The sequence below is a fragment of the Enhydra lutris genome, unplaced genomic scaffold, assembly GCF_002288905.1.
Source record: "Enhydra lutris kenyoni isolate GAN:26980312 unplaced genomic scaffold, ASM228890v2 scaffoldscaffold48, whole genome shotgun sequence".
NCBI classification, from domain to species: Eukaryota; Metazoa; Chordata; class Mammalia; order Carnivora; family Mustelidae; genus Enhydra; species Enhydra lutris.
This window is the reverse complement of record NW_019154132.1, coordinates 10,954,178-10,975,146: the sequence shown is the minus strand read 5'-3', so window position 1 is coordinate 10,975,146 and position 20,969 is coordinate 10,954,178. Positions and strand designations below refer to the sequence as shown.

At 39.7% G+C, this 20,969-nt stretch overlaps 1 protein-coding gene across 1 annotated transcript in view; it reads left to right on the top strand.

The window, feature by feature from the left end:
* The first annotated feature begins 322 nt into the window (after positions 1-322).
* LOC111156730 (ELOVL fatty acid elongase 2) overlaps positions 323-20,969 on the top strand; it is a 60,414-nt gene continuing 39,767 nt past the window's right edge. The window contains exon 1 of the mRNA XM_022517781.1: positions 323-385. Coding sequence (XP_022373489.1) covers positions 383-385 — 3 coding nt within the window. The 5' untranslated portion in view covers positions 323-382. The remainder of the gene's footprint in view (positions 386-20,969) is intronic.

Genomic DNA, 20,969 nt, shown 5'->3' with positions numbered 1-20,969 from the left:
CCTGCAAATCACCACCCGGCCGGCAGGGGGCGCCGCGGACGGAGCCGGGCGTCCGGGAGGGGGCGCGCTAGGCCGCCGGGGGCCCCCGCTTCGCCGGCCCCCGCCCCTCCCTCGCCGCCCTTCTCGCGCCGCGGCCCGCGAGCCCCCGGCGAGCGGAGGGGGTGGGGAGCGGCGGGAGCCCGAAACGGCCCTGGAGCTCTGAGCGCCGCGCGGGAGCGGCTCGAGCCCGAGGGGGCGGGGAGGCGGGCGGGCGTGCGCGCGCCGGGCGTGGGTGTGGGCGTGGGTAAGTAGAGCGGGCGCGGCGGGAGCGCGGGGCAGAGGGACGCTGGCTACCCTGGACAGCGCATCTTCGCCCGCCGGGGTCGCCGCGCCTCAGCGGATCATGGTGAGTGGGCGCCGCGCGCCGCCGCCGCCTTTCTCCTTTCTCTCCTCGACCAACGCACTGGGCGGGAAGGGGTCGGGCGGACGGCGGCACCGCGGGAGCCGCGGGTTCGACTGCTGGAACCCATGGCGCTCGGTGGGCCTGGGGAGGGGACGGTGAACGTTTGGGCCGGGGGCGGCGCGCGGGCCGGGGCCGCGGGCTCGGGATCTTTGTCTGGGGGTCGCGGTCCCGCCCCGGCACCTCGAGGCGCCGCTCGCGTCCAGCCTCCTGTTGCAAGCGCGCAGCCGGCCGGGCGCCCGGGATGCCCGACGAAACCGCCCCCCGTTCCCGCGGCGGCCATTCCCGCTCGCCTCCCGCACCGTGCTTTCCTCCCGGCCCGACCCCCGGCTGGGGGCCGGCGTTTCCCTCGCGTGGTCCCGACCCTGCCTCCGGAAATTCTGGGGGTTTTGTCTCTAACGGTTGAATCCATGCCTCCTCTCGTCCCCGCGCCGTGCCTGCAATCCCGGGGGTGTGTCTGCGTGCTTGCCCCGGCCTCCCTGGCTTTGCATCGTGGAATCGGGGAGGTTCCCGTTTGTTTACGGAGATTGGGGGGGTGGGCGGTCTGGTGTGTTCTTTGCGGCGACGACGACTCTCCCAGTTTCCCGGGCCAGTACTCGACTCTGAATTCACACCGCTTTTTGCTGCCCACGGGGCTCTGTCCTGGAGAGAGAGGGGTGCGTGTGTGTCCGTGGGTATCCCATGAACTGCCTGAGAGTTTTGGCAGAAGAACCTGGTTCTGTGACTACAAAAAGAGAAAGTGATGTGGTTTCTGTATGGTTCCTTCCCCACTATGGGGCTTGTTAAAGTATGCTCATCTCCTTTCTTTTTCCCCACTCCAGCTGACACTGATCAGGCCCGGATTTTGCTCTCTCTCTCTCCACCCTCTCAGGCTCACACCATCTACCTGATTATACGTGAAGTAAAGCCTTCTCCGCCTTCTCTGGCCACCCTAAAATTTCGGCCTTTCCTACCCCACCCACCGCAGTTCCTATCACCCTTCTTGCTTCATTTTTTTTTTCCTTTATAGCATTATTTAACAGACTCTTTTGTTTATCTTGTTTACTGAAAGTGTTCCCCACTAGAATGTAAATATCAGCGCTGAGATTTTTTTTCATTTTGTTCACTGCTAGTATTTCTAGTACCTATAACAGTGCTTGGCATATAATATGTGCTTGATAAAGAGAAAATTAACCCCCAAACCCAGCCTACTAATGCTGATGTACAAATGGGAAGCAGCAGGGTAACTACAAGGATTACCTATCCAGTTGACAGTCCATAAGGATGAGAAGCTCAAGGGAAGTTTGAGAAAAGGGATGCTCCTGGAAATGAGGGACTCAGTGTGGCGACTCTCAATGAGAAGAGTAGAGCTAGCCATCTCTTAATGCCTGGGTCTATCACTTCATGTCCTTGACACCTTTGCACTTGGATGGATAAAGCAGTTTTAGAGCTAACTGGCTCCTTGGGGGCCTGAACCTTTGTTACAGATTATTATGAATTGTAATGAGTAAGAAAAGTCCAAGGATTTCACCGTAATTGGAATGGAAGAGTCATGGGAATTAATCTCAGCCAAAATAAAGGGCTTGCTCTTGTTAACTCTACCCTGTACTGTTGTGATACTGCCTTTTCAGAAAAGCATTTTTCAGAAACTTTGGGTTTTCCGAGGAGGTATTTTTGTGCCTATGTCCACATAAAAGTCCTGTCGCTTTAAAAAATGATGCTGGCAGTGGAAAGGTTTCTGAGGGTTAAATTCCAAAATAAGCTACTGGGTCCGTACAGAGAGATACTGCTTTGAATCCATGTCCAACGTGAATGTAGTTTTTCTCGATGTCTGCTAATTAGTCTTATTCCAAAGCTTATATTTTTTCCTTCAAACTCCCTTTTGCTTTCCCCTTTCTATAGTGTAAATGTTTACAATCCTTTGTTTTAAGCCTGGGGACATGTGTTTTTATAATCTGAGCCGAACTGCCTAGTAAAATTTACATGGGCAAGTTCCTGAAAAATGAGGTAATTTAGCTGTTACTCTTCATGTTTAGCAATTCTGTGATAACTGCTGTCATGGCCAGATAGGTAGTAAAGATGAAAGATGGAAAGGAAGGAATGATACATTTGTCTTTAAAATTAAATCCAACCACCAAGCATAAATGAAAAACACCTCATTCTTTTGGTCCCAATTTATATTTGTAGGAGATTTTATTTTATTCCAGTCAAAATATCAAGCCATTTCCCCCCTGTCTATTCCTCAAGGAATATATTTTTTAAGGAATATAAATCCTCTTTCAAAGCTATCCAGTTGGGTAAGCTTAGTTCTTGTTCTTTCAACAAAAAGTTGCAATTTCATCCAGCTCCCTTAAAAACACTTTTTAAAAATTGGTGTATAATTGATCCCTTCAAAACATTTTAATCACAGTTTGGGAGGTTCAGGCACTTTCATAGTCCGAAAGAGGGTTTTTAAAATTTAAGTAGCTCCGTATCATAAATTTGTTATATACAGAAAACAGGGTCCTATTATTGAGGGTTGTGCCCAGAATCCTCTCCCTTGGACAGTCTGCCGTCTAACCTGACCGTTTTGGATATTTAGGAGTAGATGTTGTTAAGGGACAAGAGGTTACACCAGTAAGCTATTATTTAAGCTCAACATGGTAAAAATATGCCAACATGAGTAGCTCAGCAAAATTCTGAAGTTACAAATTTATACATTTGTATTGTAATCGAATTAGGACATCTCTGGTATGTCTCTGGCTCTTGACAGTGAACCATTCTAATAAATTGTTAGTTTAAATATAGCCATTTAAAATCTAACAATTGAAGAGTTGCAGAGTATAAATTGTTCTGGAATTGATGATGTGGCGGTTTAGACCTTGAGATCTGGAGTGAGTCATGGATTTGAATCCCAATACCAAGATATAACTTTGTGACCTTGGGCAGGTTAACTTGTTTTAGGACTTAGGTTTTTTTTTTTTCTTCTTCCCTATAAAAGAAGACAATGATACCATTTCATAAAGCTGTTGGAAGGAACAAAGAAGATAATGCACTAACTCTGGCCAGTATAGTTCTTTGAGCATTCAGTGAATATTATCTTTTATAATGACATGTGTTCTTTCTCCCATATCTGGCTGTTTTCAGTTGAAAAAAATCTCAGAATAATGTCTGTGATTTACTCATGGATCTCATCCCCTTCTGTGATCCTGCAATGTATCTAGTATTGCTCTGTATCAACACCGTCCAGTAGGAATATGCAAACTGTATATGTAATTTAAAATTTTCTAATCGTGGTGTTAAGAAGTAAAAAGACAGGTGAAATTAATTTCAGTAACAGATTTTGTAACCCAATTCATGCAAGTATTATTCCAACATGTAAGCATTGTAAAAAAAAAAAAAAAAATTAGTACACATTTTTCCCCCGTATGAAATCAACATCTTGTTATGTGTTTTATACTGACAGCACATTCGGTTCAGGTGAGCCACAATTTCAGGAGTAGCCACCTGTGGGACAAAACAGGCCCAGATGACACACATCTTCCAAATTTACCTCCTGTGTGCTGGGCCCTTCCCTCTCGTGAGAACCTTACTGCCGCCTTAAACCTAGTGTTACCAAAAGTCAGCTACTCAGCTTTCAGGCTGTCCTCTCTGTTCCCTTCGGCTGCTAGTAATTCCACCAGCTCTCACGTCTACTGTGTCTGAAATCGGATTCTTACTTGCCTTTTTCTTTTATATTGTTCATTGTATATCTTCTCACATTTTGAGACTCTCTTTGTATCTTCTCTCTTTTCCAGCCCCCTCTCCACTATTGTCTTTCTTACAGATTTCCTCCTTTGTGACGTCTTAGTTTTTAACCTTTGTACTTGAAGCTCATTATTTTTTCAAGGCCAGAGTCCTCATTGTCCTGTAGTAGCTTAAAGCTAGGGGTGCTCTGGTCCTCACATGTTTCCAAGGTCTCCTTCTTGCCTCCTCCCTGTGTTGCACTTCCCTTCCTGCCTCTGGAGAGAGGTCGCTCTCTAACTTCCCTGTCTTTGGGATCCGCATTCTCACCATTCTCTCATAGCTCTTTCGTATGTTAATTTATGAATGCTTTCTATTTTATACCTTATTCTTGTGTTTCACACCTTTATCAAATATCCAAAGAAATAGAATTCCTTTAACTGAAAATCTGATATTGCAATGACCCACCCAAGGAAAGAAGCACAGATAAAGGAAGGGGGAAAATAAACCATGAGAAGGAAAAGTGAAATTATTCTTTGAGCTTTAACTATCTTTCAAGAAGTATCAGTGGACCTGATTACTAATAATAGCAACAACCACCACAACTCTGGTAACACCTTACTCAGGGCTTTATAGGAAACAGAACAGCTTTCCTCTAGCTTGGTGAACAGAGGCAGGAGACAACAGCAAGGTGTTGGACCAAGAGTCAAGAAACCTAGTTTCTTTCTAGTCCTAGCTTTTTTTTTTTTTTTTACTGACTAGCTCTATTGCCTTAATCCCATCACACTGAGACACTATTTACTCATCTGCAAAATGGGGTATTCTCCTTTTACAGGGTTATTTTGGCAGAATCAGTGGAGCCTTTACACTGGCTCTTCTCTCTGGCTGCCTGGCTAGATCTTTCTGCCAGAAAGCTGTATGGCTGTCTTCTTAATATGTTTTTTTTTTTTTCTTCTTTCGTAAGTGGTAAGAGAAAACGATCTTAGGATCAAAAAAATTGGGGGAAGCAGTAGTCAAGACAGGTTTCTTTTTTTCTTTTCTCTTTCTTTCTTTCTTTCTTTCTTTTTTTAATGTTTCAGGAGTACAACACAGTGATCCAACAAAAGCTATACCTTATGCAATGCTCACTAGAAGGGTAGCTATCATCGGTCCCCAGACAGTGCTATTACAATATGATACAAAACGGACTGTATTCCCCAGGCTGTACCTTTCATCCCTGTGACTTCTTCATTCCTGAACTGGAGTCCCACATCTCCCTTCACTCATTTTGTTTGTCCTCCAATCCCTCCTCCCCCTGGCAGTCACCTGTTCTCTGTATTTATGAGTCTGTTTCTGCTTTTCTTTCTTCATCTGCTTTTTTTTTTTCAGGTTCCACGTATACATAAAATCCTATCGTGATGGTCTTTCTCTGTCAGACTTATTTCATTTAGCATCATACTCTCTAGGTCTTTCCATGTTGTCATAAATGACAAGATCTTTTTTTTTAAAAAAATATTTATTTGTCACGGAGAGAGAGGACAAGCAGACAAAGTGGCAGGTAGAGGCAGAGAGAGAAGCAGGCTCCCCCCTGAGCAAGGAGCCCGATGCGGGACTCGATCCCCGGACGCTGGGATCATGACCTGAGCCGAAGGCAGCCGCTTAACTGGCTGAGCCACCCTGGTGTTCCTTTTTTGTTTTCGGGGTTTTTTTTTTTTTTTTTTTGACTAATATTCTATTGTGAGATATATATACAAATATATCACACATCTTATTTATCCATCTATCTATTGATGGACACCTGGGTCACTTTCATATCTTGGCTATTGGAAATAATGCAATAAACATAGGGGTGCTTATATCTTTTGGAATTCATGTTTTCCTTTCTTTTGAGTAAATACCCAGTAGTGGAGTTGCTGGATCATATGGTGGCTCTATTTTTAATTTTTTGAGGCACCTCCTTACTGTTTTCTACATGGCTGCACCATTTTACGTTCCCACCAGTGGTGCACGAGGGTTCCCTCTTCTCCACATCCTCGCCGACACCTGTTATTTTTCTTCTTTTGGAGACTAGCCATTCTGGCAGGTGTGAGGTGGACTCTCAGTGTGGCTTTGGTTTGTATTTCCCTAATGCCGAGCGAAGTTGAGCAGATTTTCATGTGTCCGTTGGCCATCTGGATGTCTTAGTTGGAAACATTTCTGTTCAGGTCCTCTACCCATTTTGTAATTGGATATTATTTGGGGGTTTTGGTGTTGAATTGTGTAAGTTACTTACATATTTCAGAAATTAATCCTTCATCAGAGATATCATGTGCAAATACATTCTTCCACTCAGCAGATTGCCTTTTTGTTTTGTTGTTTCCTTCACTGTCCAGAAGCTTTTTATTTTGATGTAGTCCCTGTAGTGTATTTTTGCCTTTGTTTCCCTTGCCTGACAAGACAGATCTAGGAAACTATTAGTAAGGCTGATGTCCAAGAAATTTCTGCTTGTGTTTTCTACTAGGATTTTTATGGTTTGGGGTCTCACATTTAGGCCTTTAATCCATCTCGAGTTTCTTTTTGTGTATGGTGTGAGAAAGTTGGGCACCTTCCTTCTTCTGCATGTAGCCGTCCCATTTTCCCAGCACCATTAACTGGAAAGATGGTCTTTTCTTCATTGTATATTCTTGCCTCCTTTGTTATAGATTGAATAACCCACAAAAGCATCAGTTCATTTCTGGGCTCTCTATCCTGTTCCGTTGATCTATGTGTCTGGTTTTAATGCCCGTACCATGCTGTTTCGGTTTCTGTAGCTTTGTAGTATATTTTGAAATCAGACTGTGATGCCTCCAGCTTCGTTCTTCTTTCTCAAGATTGCTTTGGCTGTGCAGGGTCTTCTGTGGTTCCAGGCCAACGTTAGGATTGTTTATTCTGAGATGTGTGAAAAGTGCTGTTGTATGTTGATCGTGATTGCACTGAATCTGTATATTGCTTCGGGTAGTATGGACATTTTAACAATATTATTCCTCCAACCCATGAGTATGATGTATCTTTTCATTTGTTTATGGTGTCTTTAATTTCTTTTATCTGTGTTGTATAGTTTTCAGAGTCTAGGTCTTTCACTTCCTTGGTAAAGTTTATTCCTAGGTATCTTATTCTTTTTGGTGTAGTTACAACTGGCATTGTTTTCTTAATTTCTGTTTCTGCTTTGTTATTAGTATATAGAAATGCCCCAGATTTCTGTGTATTAATTTTATATCTTGCAACCATACTGAATGCTTTTCTTTGAACAGTGTTTTGGTGAAGTCTTTAGGGTTATCTATAGTATCCTGTCATCTGCAAATAGTGAGTTTTCTTTTTTCCCTCCCCATTTGGATACTGTTTATTTCTTTATAGTGTGATTGCTATGGCTAGGACTTACAGTACCGTGTTAAATTAAAGTGGTGAGGTGGACATCCTTATCTTGTTCCAATCTCAGAGGAAAAGTTTTCAGTTTTTCACCATGATGTTCGTTCTGGTTTGTCATGTATGGCCTTTATTATGTTGAGGTATGGTCCCTCTAAGCATACTTTGTTGAGCATTTTTTGTCACAAGTGGATATTAAATTTTGTCAGATGCTTTTTTGCATCTATTGGTGTGATAATATGATTATTATCCTTTGTTTTGTTAATGTGGTGTATCACACTGACTGATTTGTACATAGTGACCATTCTTGCTCCCCAGAATAAATCCCACTTGATCGTGGTGACTCTTTTAATGTGTTTTTGGAATTGTTTGCTAATATTTTATTGAGGATTTTTGCATCTGTGTTCATCAGGTATATTGGCCTATAGTTTCTTTTTTTTTGTAATGTGTAGTTTTGGTGTCAGGGTATTTTTGACCTCATAGAATGTATCTGGACATTTCCTTCCTCTGATGTTTTTTGAAATAGTTTGAGAATTGATGTTAATTCTTGAAATGTGTTGTAGAATTCACCTGTGAATCCACCTGGTCCTGGGCTTTTGTTTGTTGGAACGTTTTTTGATTACTGATTGAATTTTGTTAGTTTCATCTGATTAGATTTTCTATTTCTTCTTGACTGCTTTTGGAAGATGGTACATTCCTAAGAATTTATCCATTTCTAGGTTGTCCAGTTTGTTGACATATAATTTTTCTTAGTAATTTTTATATTCTTTTGTATTTCTATGGTGTTCGTTGTCACTTCTCTTTCATTTCTGATGTTACTTATTTGGATCCTCTTTTTTTTTTTTTTCTTAATGAGTTTGGCTAAAGCTTTATCAATTTTGTTATCTTTTTGAAGAAACATTCTTGGTTTCTTTTTTTTTTTTTTAATCTCTATTTCATAGATTTCTGCTCCAATCTTTATTATTTCCTTCTTTCTGTTGATTTTTCTGCTTGGATGACCTACCCATTGTTGTAAGTGGGTGTTAAAGTTGCCTGCTATTATTATATTACTGTCAATTTCTCCCTTCATATTTTTCAGTATTTATGTATTCAAGTGCTCCATTGTTGTGTGTGTAGATATTCACAATCATTATATCCTCTTGTTATATTGATCCCTTTATCATTATGTAATGCCATTTTTTGGTTACAGTCTTTGTTTTATTGTTTTTTTTTTTAAAGAATTTATTGATATGAGAGAGCACACACATGCACACACACAGGGAGAGGAAGAGGGAGAAGTAGACTCCACACTGAGCAGGGAGCCCCGATGCAGGGCTCAATCCCAGGACCCTGAGATCATGACTTGAGCTGAAGGCAGAGGCTTAACCAACTGAGCCACCCAGGAGCCCCACAGTCTTTGTTTTAAAGTCTGTTTTGTCTGATACATGTATTGCTAGTTTGGCTTTTATTTTATTTTTGTCTCCCTTTGCATGAAATATTTTTTTCCGTCCCTTCACTTTCAATCTCTATGTGTCTTTAGATCTGAAGTGGGTCTCTTGTAGGCGGCGTATGTGCTATGTGACTTTTATTTTTAATTCAGTCATCCTGTATATTTTGATCATTTAGTATTTATTTATTTAACATATAATGCATTATTTGTTTCGGGGGTACAGGTCTGTGATTCATGTCTTACACAATTGACAGCTTTCACCATAGCACATAACCTTCCCAGTGTGATTGGGAAGGAACATTGTATTAATTTACATTTAAATTAATTATTGATAGGTATGTACTCGCTGCCATTTTGTTAATTGTTTTCTAGGTTTGGTTTCTTTTTTTTTTTTTTTTTCCCTTTGTAGTTCTTCTCTGTTCCTTTTTTTTCTTGTTCCCTTTCCTTGTGGTTGATGACTTTCTTTTATGTTTGGCTTTCTTAACGTACTTATTATTATAGGTTTTTTGTTTGTGGTTTCCATGAGGTTCATATATAACATCTTAAATATGTAACAGTACTTAACGTACTTATTATTATAGGTTTTTTGTTTGTGGTTTCCATGAGGTTCATATATAACATCTTAAATATATAACAGTCTGTATTAAGTTGATGGTCACTTATGTTCACACACATTCTTAAAAAAAAACTATTTTTACTCCCCCATCACATTTTGTATATTTGTTACTATAATTTACGTGTTTTTATTCTGAATTCCCTTTAACTAATCTTTATGATATAATTGGTTTTGCTACTTCTGTTCTGTAACATGCGTAGTAGCTCTGTGATTGTTCTGCTGTCTTTACTGTATGTTTGCTTTTACTCATGAAGTTTTGTTCTCTCATAATTTTCTAATTTTGAAAATTTCATAATTTTCCTTCCAATTATAACTTTCTTTTTCACTTAATGAATTCCCTTTAACATTTCCTATAGGGCCAGTTTAGCGGTGATGAACTCCTTTAACTTTTGTCTGTCTGGGGAAACTCTCTCCTTCTATTCTGAATGGTAATCTTGCTGCTGGGTAGATATGTTGTTGTTGTTGTTGTTGTTTTTCCCTTTCAGGACTTTGAATATATTATACCACTCCCTTCTGGCCTGCAAAGTTTCTGCTAAAGAATTAGTACAAGGCCTTTTCCCTTCTTCTTTTGTAATTAGTTGCTCCTCTCTTGCTGCTTTTAAGATTCTTTGCTTATCTGTGATCTTTAACATTTTAGTTATTATGTATCACGATGTGGACGTCCTTGGTTCATCTTGTTTGGAGCTTTCTGTGCTTCTTAACCTAGGAGTCTGTTTCCTTCTCTAGGTTAGGGAAGTGTTCAGCTATTATTTCTTCAAATATAACTTCTGCCCCTTTCTTCTCCCTCTGGGGCCCATATAATACAGTGTTCCTTCCCTTGTTGTTGTCCAAGAGATCCCTTAACCTGTCCTCCTTGCTTTTTGCTGTTCAGCTTGGGTGCTTTCTTCCAGACTGTCTTCCAGACTGCTGTCTTCCAGACTGCTGATCTGTTCTTCTGCATCTTCTAATCTGTTGTTGATTCCTGCTAGTGTATTTTTCCTTTCAGTTATTGCTTTGTACTTTCTTAACTACTCCTAGCTTAACGACTCTATTTAAAACTGAGACCTGCCCTGCCATATTCACATATGCCTGGTCCCCTTAAACGGCTATATTTTTCATAGCACTTGGATTTACTCATTTATGTAGAACTTGGTACCTTTTAATTATTATGTGATTTTTGTTTGTCCTTTCATGTCCCCTTTTGTTTGCAAGCTTCAAAAGGACAGATTTTTGTTTGCCTTGCTCAGGAAAGTATCTCAAGCATCTAGGCTAATGCCTAACCTATAGCAAATTCTAAACAGTTATTTGTCGATAAAACAAAGGCCAGTTTTGCTGTTTCCCAGTGCAGTGTTCTTTTCTCATCAATCCCATTTACCAACCATAAAGGATTAATTTGGAAATGCACATCTGCTTTGCAAACATATCCACAGCACCATTCTTTTAAAGACCAGTATCTCTTAAGGCATTTATAATTATTTATCACAATTGAGTTTGGCATGTTTCAGTAACGTAGCTGTTTCATCCATGCACATGTGCTTGTATAACCTTTCAGTAAATGATGATGTATATGTATTCTTACAAATTATGTTTATATTTCACAGTCATATTTGTGGAAGGGGTCAGGTTATTTCATTTCTAAGTAGTGAAACCTATAATCTTATTATGTTATTGAAATTAGTAAGTGCATATACATTTCCATAATTATATTTGCTTTTCATAATATAATTTGTAGATGGAACCAGATTATGTTCTTATTTTTACATAGTGAAATCTATAACTAATAATATATATTTCTCACTGAGATTAAAAATGAATATCTTTCTTTTTATTTAAAAAAATAAGATTTTATTTATTTGTCAGAGAGAGTGAGCACAGGCAGACAGAGTGGCAGGCAGAGGCAGAGGGAGAAACAGGCTCCCCGCTGAGCAAGGAGCCGGATGTGGGACTTGATCCCAGGATGCTGGGATCATGACCTGAGCCGAAGGCAGCCGCTTAACCAACTGAGCCACCCAGGCATCCCAAAAATGAATATCTTAATAGTAATATAAACAAAGCTATCATTTGTGAATTTACTGAGTGATTATTTTGATTCTTACATATGCATTGTCTTTTTTGGCTCACTTTGTATCACTTAAATACACTACAAGTGTAGTCATGTTATTTTATATTTATTAATCTGTTAATGTGTGTAAAAGTGCACTGGAAAACACTTACCTTTTTTGAAGCCTTACAAAAACTTGAGAGAGGCAAGTCCTACACCAGTATACCTACTGTACAGGTGAGAAAATAGAGTTTCAAAGAATAAATGATTTATCTAAGGTCACATACTAGAGGTAGCAAAACCAGGTATAGATCTTCTGATCCAAAACATGTGAGTTTATCCATGAATCAGTGTAAATGCACTCTTCTCATATAAATGTGATGAAAGCCATAGTACTCTTCTCCATTATCCTACATGAGAATGGACAATCAGAATGACTTCCCCATGTAGTTTCTTCCCTGCAAATTATAAGAATAGATAGGTAAATATATATTTATATACATAATATCTGCATTTACATATTATATAGATTGTGTGTATGTATTCACATATATAAAGCAATACATAAAATCTAAAGATGCATTTCAAATATATGGAAAATGGAGCAAGGAAAAATATGGTTTTTTTTTAATGTGTGGTTGTTTTTGTTTTTTTTTTGAGAGGGAGAATCTAAAATAGGCCCCTAGACAATTAAATAATAAATATGCAATATATGCAATTAAGTAAAGCAGTCGCTGTTTTTCAATTGTAGTATTAAGACATTGATCAGAGGAGCACCTTAGTTAAGCATCTGATTATTAGTTTTGGCTCAGGCCATGACCTCAGGGTTGTGAGACTGAGCCTTGCTTGGGCTCTGTGCTTATGAGCAGTCGGAGATTCTCTCCCTTTCCTTCTGCCCTCCCCCACTCAAATACATGAATGAATAAATAAATCCTTTAAAAAAACACGTTGATGAGAGAGACCAGTGGTAGATTTGCACATAAACTTTTGTTTCATATTGACAGTTTGTCATTTGAGTTTACTTGTAATACTTAAAGATTTAAGTTACTGATTTTTTCACATTGCTAAACAGAATTTGGTTAATAGAATCTTTGAGTTTAACAGACATTATGACTACTTGGGGACCCTTGTTTTGGCAGGGTCAAAAGTTTATCAACTGTTACACTGAGGTTAGATTAGTTAGAGTTAATTAGTTAGAGTCAGATTAAAAATTAACTCAAGCCTTTAAGAAGCAAACAGAAGGTGTCCATAATGCAAAAATAAAATTAGGACATTTTCAATTTTCCAGAAAAATTACTTCTGATTACCTTATTTTCTTTGCCTCTGAGAGGTCTGTGCAGTGTTCTCGGACACGGTAGGAAGAAAGAGGGAGCTTACACTTTACATTTTCTGTTCTCATTGCAGAGGCTTTCCTTAAATTGTTACAGGGAAGATTCATCCTCTTGGGCCAGCAGCTTCCTTGGTTTTTGGAAATTGCATCTGTGGGAGTGTGTTAATGTCAGTGATGCCGTTATGCTTAAGCAGGGTGCTCTGGCTTATCAGAGTTCTGATAACCTGATTGCCCTTAGATGCTATTTCACATCCCTTTCTCCATAGGTTAGAGAATTGTTACTTCTTGGTATTCTTCAGGGTAAGCATTACGCCCTTTCCCTTGGTCTTTTCTATACTCAGACTCCTAAAAAGAAATGGCATGTATCACAACTTTGAGATTTAACTGCCTGAAGTCTGTTTCAAACTCACTAGTACAAAGCAACCATACCAGTTAAAAAAAAAAAAAAGTCCAGACCTATAGCATGGGTAACTTTTACTTCTTTATTGAGCCAAAAATGTGGTCAGGACCAGGAGGTGGTTGGTAATTGAAGAACCAAAATCCTCAGGATTGATAAGGCTGAGATCAAGGTTGTGTCTGTGACACCGTAGTACTCAGAAGACCAGTCAATTCAATGAGAGGAGAGAAAAAAAATCAAACCCGTGGTCTGAGAGGTAGCGTGAGTAGGAGGAGTAAGAACTTGGGAATTGGCCAGAGATGTTTAAATGCACATTCCCAGACTAGATGATGCCAGACCCTCCGAATCAGAACCTCTGTGTGAGGGGCTTTGGAGCTCACGTGCCAAGAATCAAGTCCACAGAACTCTGAAATCCAGCATTCTAAGGGCTAAGAGGAAAGAACTAACAAAAATATTTAGTATATGCATCTTGAAGGGGTTGGGATTGACACTAGATCTTGACTAGGTTGGATTTTGATATATAGGAAAAAGGAGGAATGTAGAATCAAACAGAAGATTCCATTCAGGGGAAATAATTGGGTAAGGAAGGACCCAGAAAGCAATAACACGTATTTGAGAAACACTATACTGTGAGCAACTTACGGACAAGGCCACATGTCCTTGCAGAGCCCAGCTTACAGTTAGGTGCTCAGGAAGGGTTTTTTGAACTGTGAATGTTGTGCAGCAACAGGAGTATGGAATGGATGGGTCAGGGCAGATTTTTGAAGAGTGTTGAATCTGAGGCCAAGAAGTTCCTTCTGGATTTTGTAAACCAGGTTTTTGAAATGGAAAGTCAAATGATGAAAGGGTCATTTAGGAAGATTAACCTGGTTTCCATAATACCTAGATTGAGAGAACCTGGGTAAGGAGGTTATAAAGGGGTTGAACTAAGGAGTCAGTACTCCCTCATGTTGTCAACATTTGAAAAAGTGATTTCTTGAACTACACACTCCTGGGTTCAATTCTCTGCTCCATATATCTCCCCTCGAAGATGGGTAACTTCTTGCTTTATCTTTAAGATAGTAACCCATGGTGAAGATTGGGTCACATAAGATAACCTGTATATAAGTTCCTCATAATAGACCATCTATTTGGTCTATTTGAACACTCAAAACTGGTTGCTGTCACCCAGAGAAATTTAATTCTATTCATCTTTATAAACCTAACAGTTTTTCTATGTCTGGAAGAGAGATTTTTTGTTTGTTTAACTTGATTAATGTACATTTACTTACATTTTAAAAATCTCCATGTTCCCGTGACTGTGGTTTTTAGTTTAACATTCAGGACTTTTTCTGGAAAGACTGAAAAAGTAATAAAGATTTCATTCTCTGCTATTTAGTTCTCTTTCTTCAGGTTGCACGAATTCTGTTAATTAGCAAAAAATGAAAAGCCAAGCTACGTGCTAGTTTCAAAACCGGTTTTCCTGCTGAATAGTTCTCACCTTTAGATGCATGCATGTTAGGAAACTGGATGTATTTTGAAAATTGTTTCAAGGATTTGAATCACAATTTTAGAAAATCCTTAGAGCTCCCCATAATCAGATTAAACCTTAGCTATTTGCCCAACTGCCTACATCAAATTGCTTGTGTCTTGAGCTTCTTAATAGTGCTTAATCTAATGCCTTAACCCTTAAAAATTTACCCTACAAAAAAACATATCTTCCACTCTGTGACTTTCCCACTGGGTCATCATTATTTCATTATTAAAACCTTAAATAGAGCAGATTACGGATTCATATATTGTATTTGAAACAATGAGGAAACAGAACGCATGTGTGTACATAGTTTGTTTTCCTACGTTCTTCCTGTCGGTTTGGAAGTAGTGAAAATTGATTACAAATGTATAGGTGTATGGGTAAAAATGAAATAAGTGGACAATATCGGGCTTACTTTGCATGACCTAGGAAGAGACAATGTTAGAAAAGACTAAGATTAGGTGGGAAAAGTAGAAGACCCATCAGATGTGTTGAGGGCAGGAGAGACCAGCCTGGCTGGTATGCAGCTGTTGCATCAAGGACTGGTCCCAGCAAGGCTGGAGGACTGCTTTGGACCAAATGGAATGAAGTCTTTGGGTTTCTGGTTCAAAGTCCATGATGTCCTCCAGCATAAAAGGTCATTCCTATGTGGTAGACTTATTGTGTCTTGTATGGCTTGATTCCCTATCAGTTCATTTTCAAATGAAGTAGAACAATTGAAGCTTCATTTTGTGAGCCCCTTCGGAGGAACTCGGGGCAGCACCCCCAATGGTGATAATCGGAAAGTCCTATGCCTGTACACTTTCCAATTTGCAGAACATTTCACAGCATCCTCTCAGTTGATGTCACTAAGTTGCTTTTGTATAATCTTATTATTTGCCCCCCTCACCCCACGTACTGCAGCATAAGCTCTGTAAGGGCACAAACTTTGTCTGTTTACCCCTGTACTTTCAGGGCTAGGCTTGTGCCTGCTGGTAACAGACACTCAAAGAATGCTTGTCAGATCACTGGACAGCGTGGAGAGTAGCTGTCCCTTGTCTGAGGAAACTGAGACTCAAACTGTTTTATCTGGAGTCCTACAGCTAGTAATGGTGGATTGGGGATTCAAGCCCTTTTTATACCTGTGTCTTTTGCTTTCTACCCTATTGCTTATTTCTTTATACCAGTTGCCTTTCCTGATACTCATTCTGTTTTCAGCATGACTTGCAAAAACAGATCACAAAAAGTGATAGGTTTGACCTTATCCAAATTAAAAATTGAGACTATAAAAGACACCACAGTCAGAGATTTTAAAAAACCAAGCAATAGGGGGCATCTCGGTGGCTTATTTGGTTGAGTGTCTGACTCTTGATTTCAGCTCAGGTCATGATCTCAGGGCAGTGAGATCGAACTGCGCGTGGGGCTCTGTGCTGAGCACGGAGTCTGCTTGCAATTCTCTCTCCCTCTGCCCTTCCCCTCCCCCTACTCATGCTTGCAGTAAATAAATAAATAAATAAATTATTAAAATCTTTTTAAAAAACCAAGTAGCAGACCAGGCATTTGCCTAGTCTTCTAGGAGAAGGCATTTGCAGTCTATATTAACAATATAGATTGTTATATATACAAATGACTTTTATAAATAAACAGAAGACAAGCAATTCTTAGAAGCATACATTAGAGTTAATAAATGGTAGCTCACTGGAGAGGAAACCTGCACAGCCAGGGAACTTTTAAAGACACATCCCATTGCAGTAGTAATAAGGAAATGCCAATTAAAACCATGCCACAACCCTGAACCTGGCAAAAATTTAAAAGATGGACAGTAGCAAGTCCTGAAAGTTCATAAGAGCAATATGGTAGTTTTTACTAAAACCTGTATTTGTCAAACAACATAACAATTCCACAACTACACCTATTTTCAGAAAAAGTCTCAGTTGTGAAAACAAGGAGATTTGTATAAAGCAGCATTGTTTGTAATAGAAAAACTGAAAACAACCTCTGATTCCATCATAAGGAAATGGATAAATAACAATACAGAATATTCCCATGATGGAATATTACACAGCAGCTACAATGAATGAACTAGATCTGCATGTGTCCTCGCGAAGAGATTGAGCTGCAGAAAGAGAAGTGTGATATAACATACATAGCTTTAAAATGTGTAAAACGGTACTGTTTTTGTTTGTGAATATCTGTACATAAATGTATAGAAATACAAGGACTGAAATCAAATTGATTACAATAGTTCTGTTTGAGGAGGGAACGAGGGCCAGAAGATGATGGAGATTTGCAAAGGGAACGATGACTTCATCAGTTAGTTCCCAGTACCTAGTAGGTACATTTGATAAATATTTATTGAATTAACTCGAAAAGATGTGAAACAAATATGACACAATTTCAACACAGGTGATATATTTATTTCAATACTCTCTACGTTTTTTCCCAAGTTAAAAGTCAGCTTGGATTTGGCACCTGCACCATAGTCTCAGGTCAGAGATCTGTTGAGTACAGCACAGTGGGACAGATGAGTCACAAGGCAGGAGGGCCTTCTTCGGTTTTCTTAAACCCTAGTCCTTTCCTCTTGGCCGACTGAATCAACCTCAGGCCTTACAAAGTCAGACTCTAGCATCTATGCAGTTTTAGAGAATGAAAGGACTTCCTGGGTAAGGGCCTGTGTGTCATTGTCAGTGCCTGTTAAAGGAATAAGGATATTTTCCCATGTGCAAAAAGAGAGTGAAGAGCTGAATACTGACAACAGTAGCAACTAAGTTGAATTCTTACTGTGTCCCAGGCTCTAAGAACATTTCCTGTCGTCACTCATCCCCACAGCAGCCCTGAGTGTCAATTAATTATTTTCTTCATATTCCAATTAATAAGTAGAAAAGAAAGGAAAAGAAAAACCACATGATCCTTATTACTATTGGAGGCAACTTACTTTTCTGAGGGAGATACTTTGGACGGAAGTTATCCAGTCACCAGTCAGCCCATTTGTCTACACCTGCTTCTAGCTGATGATAATATCTAGGAAAAAACCTAGATATCCATCAACAGATGAATGGATGAAGATGATGTGATATATATATATATATATATATATATATATATATATATATGTGGAATAGTATGCAGCCATCAAAAACCAAAAATCTTGCCATTTGCAACAGCATGGATGGAACTAGAGGGTATTATGCTAAGCAAAATAAGTCCATCAGAGAAAGACAATTATCATATGATCTCACTGATATGAGGAATTTGAGAGGAGGGCGGGTTGGGGTCATGGGGGGAAGGGAGGGGGGAAAATGAAACAAGATGGGACAGGGGAGGGAGACAAACCATAAGAGACTATCTCAGGAAACAAATTGAGGGTTGCTAGGGAGATGGGGGTGTAGGGATAGGGTAGCTGGGTGATGGACATTGGGGAGGGTATGTGCTGTGGTGAGAGCCGTGAATTGTGTAAGACTGTGGATTCACAGACCTGTACCCCGAAGCAAATAATACATTATATGTTAATTTAAAAAGTGGCCAGACTGAAGAGTCAATAAATAGTTCAGTCAGTAGCTTATCAGGGCAGTCATGACAGGACCGATTTTAATCTATCATGGAGTTAAAATACTACATTCAATCTAAAGCAAAACCAAATCCTCAAAGAGGGAAAAGACATTCTATAACTAAAGCAATTTATACATTGTTATAAAGAAACTTTATGGTCCTCATTTGGTGGATGGAAGAGAAAAGAAATCCATGTGTCTGTAGATTCTCCCCATCCCTTCAAAGAAGTCCAAATTAGGGGAAATGGTGTGAGAGGGAAAGTTTTTTTTCTAGGCACAAGCAAAAGGAAGTGGTTATAGTGATAGAAATATGGCTTTCAGAGTGTGAGAGGTAATAGTTCTGCCACATTCTGAAAATGTTCACTTCTCTGCGATGCTGACAAACGAGAATAAATCCAAAGGAGAATGCCAAAGTGTGAGGGTCTAGAGCTCATGTCCTGTATATGGACATGTGTCTAATACCTAATATATTCAACTAATGTTTGTGGAAGGAGGAAGGAGGGAAAGATCAGAGGACACAGTAGGGAAGAGACGGAAGGAAAGGAGGATGGGAGACGTTGAGCGCACTGAGACTGTAACCTCACTTAGGAAAGGTGAGGCACGGTGTGAATTGCCTATTGTCGATGTCTGAAGGGCTCTCAGGTGAAAGAGAAAACACCAGCTGTGTCTGATTTCAGAGGAGAGTAGGATTGATGGATAATAGAAAAAGAGTTTTAGCTCAAAATAAGGGTTTTCCAAAAAACATAACATTTTAAAAACAGAAGACTTTCTGGAGTATTTTGCAGTAAGGTGGGTGAATTTCTATCAGAATTATTGCAGAAAGTGATTATTTCTGGCTTTGGGTGCAAAGTTGAGTTAGATGTCTGTGATTCTCTGATATTGTGAGAACCAGCAAGCTGCTCGTTGATTCATCTGAGGTTTAAAATATCATTCTGTATTTTTCCTTTCTATGTTTCTATTCATCAGAAAAAGTCTGGATTATGTAGGGCTGATTCTATGGCTTTATAGTGCTCTGTGATGGGAAAGGAACTAATACTACTGTAGTATTTTAAAAGTTATTTTTCACAAAGCAAGTGTAAGTTTAAGAAATGGAGAAGTAATCACATAAAATTTTCAGATATTTTAAAAAGTTATTTTACCTAACGATGTTAGATCTCCGTGTAAGGAAGGACAGTTACTTGTCAGAAGGATAGTTACCCTGCTTGATATAATATGAGGGCTCCATACAGCTTTGTTAAAGTTCCTATGAAGAAACCAGGCTACAGTTTATAAACTGGCAGGAAATCCTGGTATTTCTTCAATTTTTGTATGGGGGATACATACAAAGCTAGAGGCTCTTTTGTAGGAGTTAAGAGTGTGGCCACAGGTCAAATTTCATATTGTTAACTACAGATTGTGTTGGAATTACACATGGATAACAGGACAGAGGCATACTTATTGTACTGATTCTAAAATGAGGTAGGACACCTTGAAACATATCAGTGTTCCATGAATACTTGTCATAAAATCTCTGTTTCTAGGTAAATGCACTCAACAGCAGCTGATTCAGCCATCAGAAGAAGGGAGGGTGGTTCCCCCCCCACCCCGTATTATGTAAATGAGGTCCCAGATGACAGAATTTATTGGTGCCAGAGTCAAGATGAGAACCTGGGTTTCTTAATTCATATTCCAGTGCTTTCTGTCTCATTATAACAATTACTGGCTTTGTAGTGAAGCAGTTATGTTTACTAGGTGGCTAAATGTGTGGGCAGTTCCCTGTAAGAGATCCTATGGAATTGGGAAAGCTCATGTTTGTTAAATAGGATTTTTAATTAATATATATAACACTGATTTTTTTATCCTGCATTCTGGACACTGCCAAGTACCTGCAATCTCTCCTTACAGGTTTGGCAGGAATAGGTTTTATTCTAAAAGATTTAAGCTAAAGTAACCATTGCTGTCATGGCATTAAATAACTTTCTCTGTGAATACATTCAAGTGACTCCTGTGTTAGAGAATTCTAGAGATTGAAGGAATAGTAAGGTAGAATGAACAGTTAGGTGGCAATCAGACTGCTCACTTCAGTCCTTCAGAAGGAAGAGCTAGAGGAAATGGCAAGTCAGTGTTGTAAGGTTTTCCTTGAAGCTGGAAGGAAACACTGTAAGATGGGTTTTGTTTTGTTTTGTTTTGTTTTGTTTCCCTCTGATTGTTCCCAACTGCGTCTTCCTAAGTCTCTTGGACTCGAGACTGCTATATTACTGAGACAATGGACTTGAAGAAAGTACTGATAAACAACTTCCATTTCCCACAGTTCCTAGTTTGTCTGGTGAAACAAAGGAGGCTCTCTGTTTAAGAATCAGGTCCTTGGTGGCTGTCCCAGATATCTGCATCATAACTCTTCATTCCCAAGTCCAGGATTAGTATAGGAGTTGGCTGTTCCTCCTGTTATAGCCGAGAAGGATCACCAGGGATTTCCTACCACATGCCACCCCACTATGTGGGTAGCCCAGCACAGCATCACCTGACCTTTATGCACAGCTTCACCTGACCTTTCTGCACAGCATCACCTGACCTTTCTGCACAGCATCACCTGACCTTTCTGCACAGCTTGCCTTTGGCTGCTTTTGCTTTGGCTGCACTTTCAGTCCTAGGGCTGTTTTAAAGCTATGCAAAGGGCG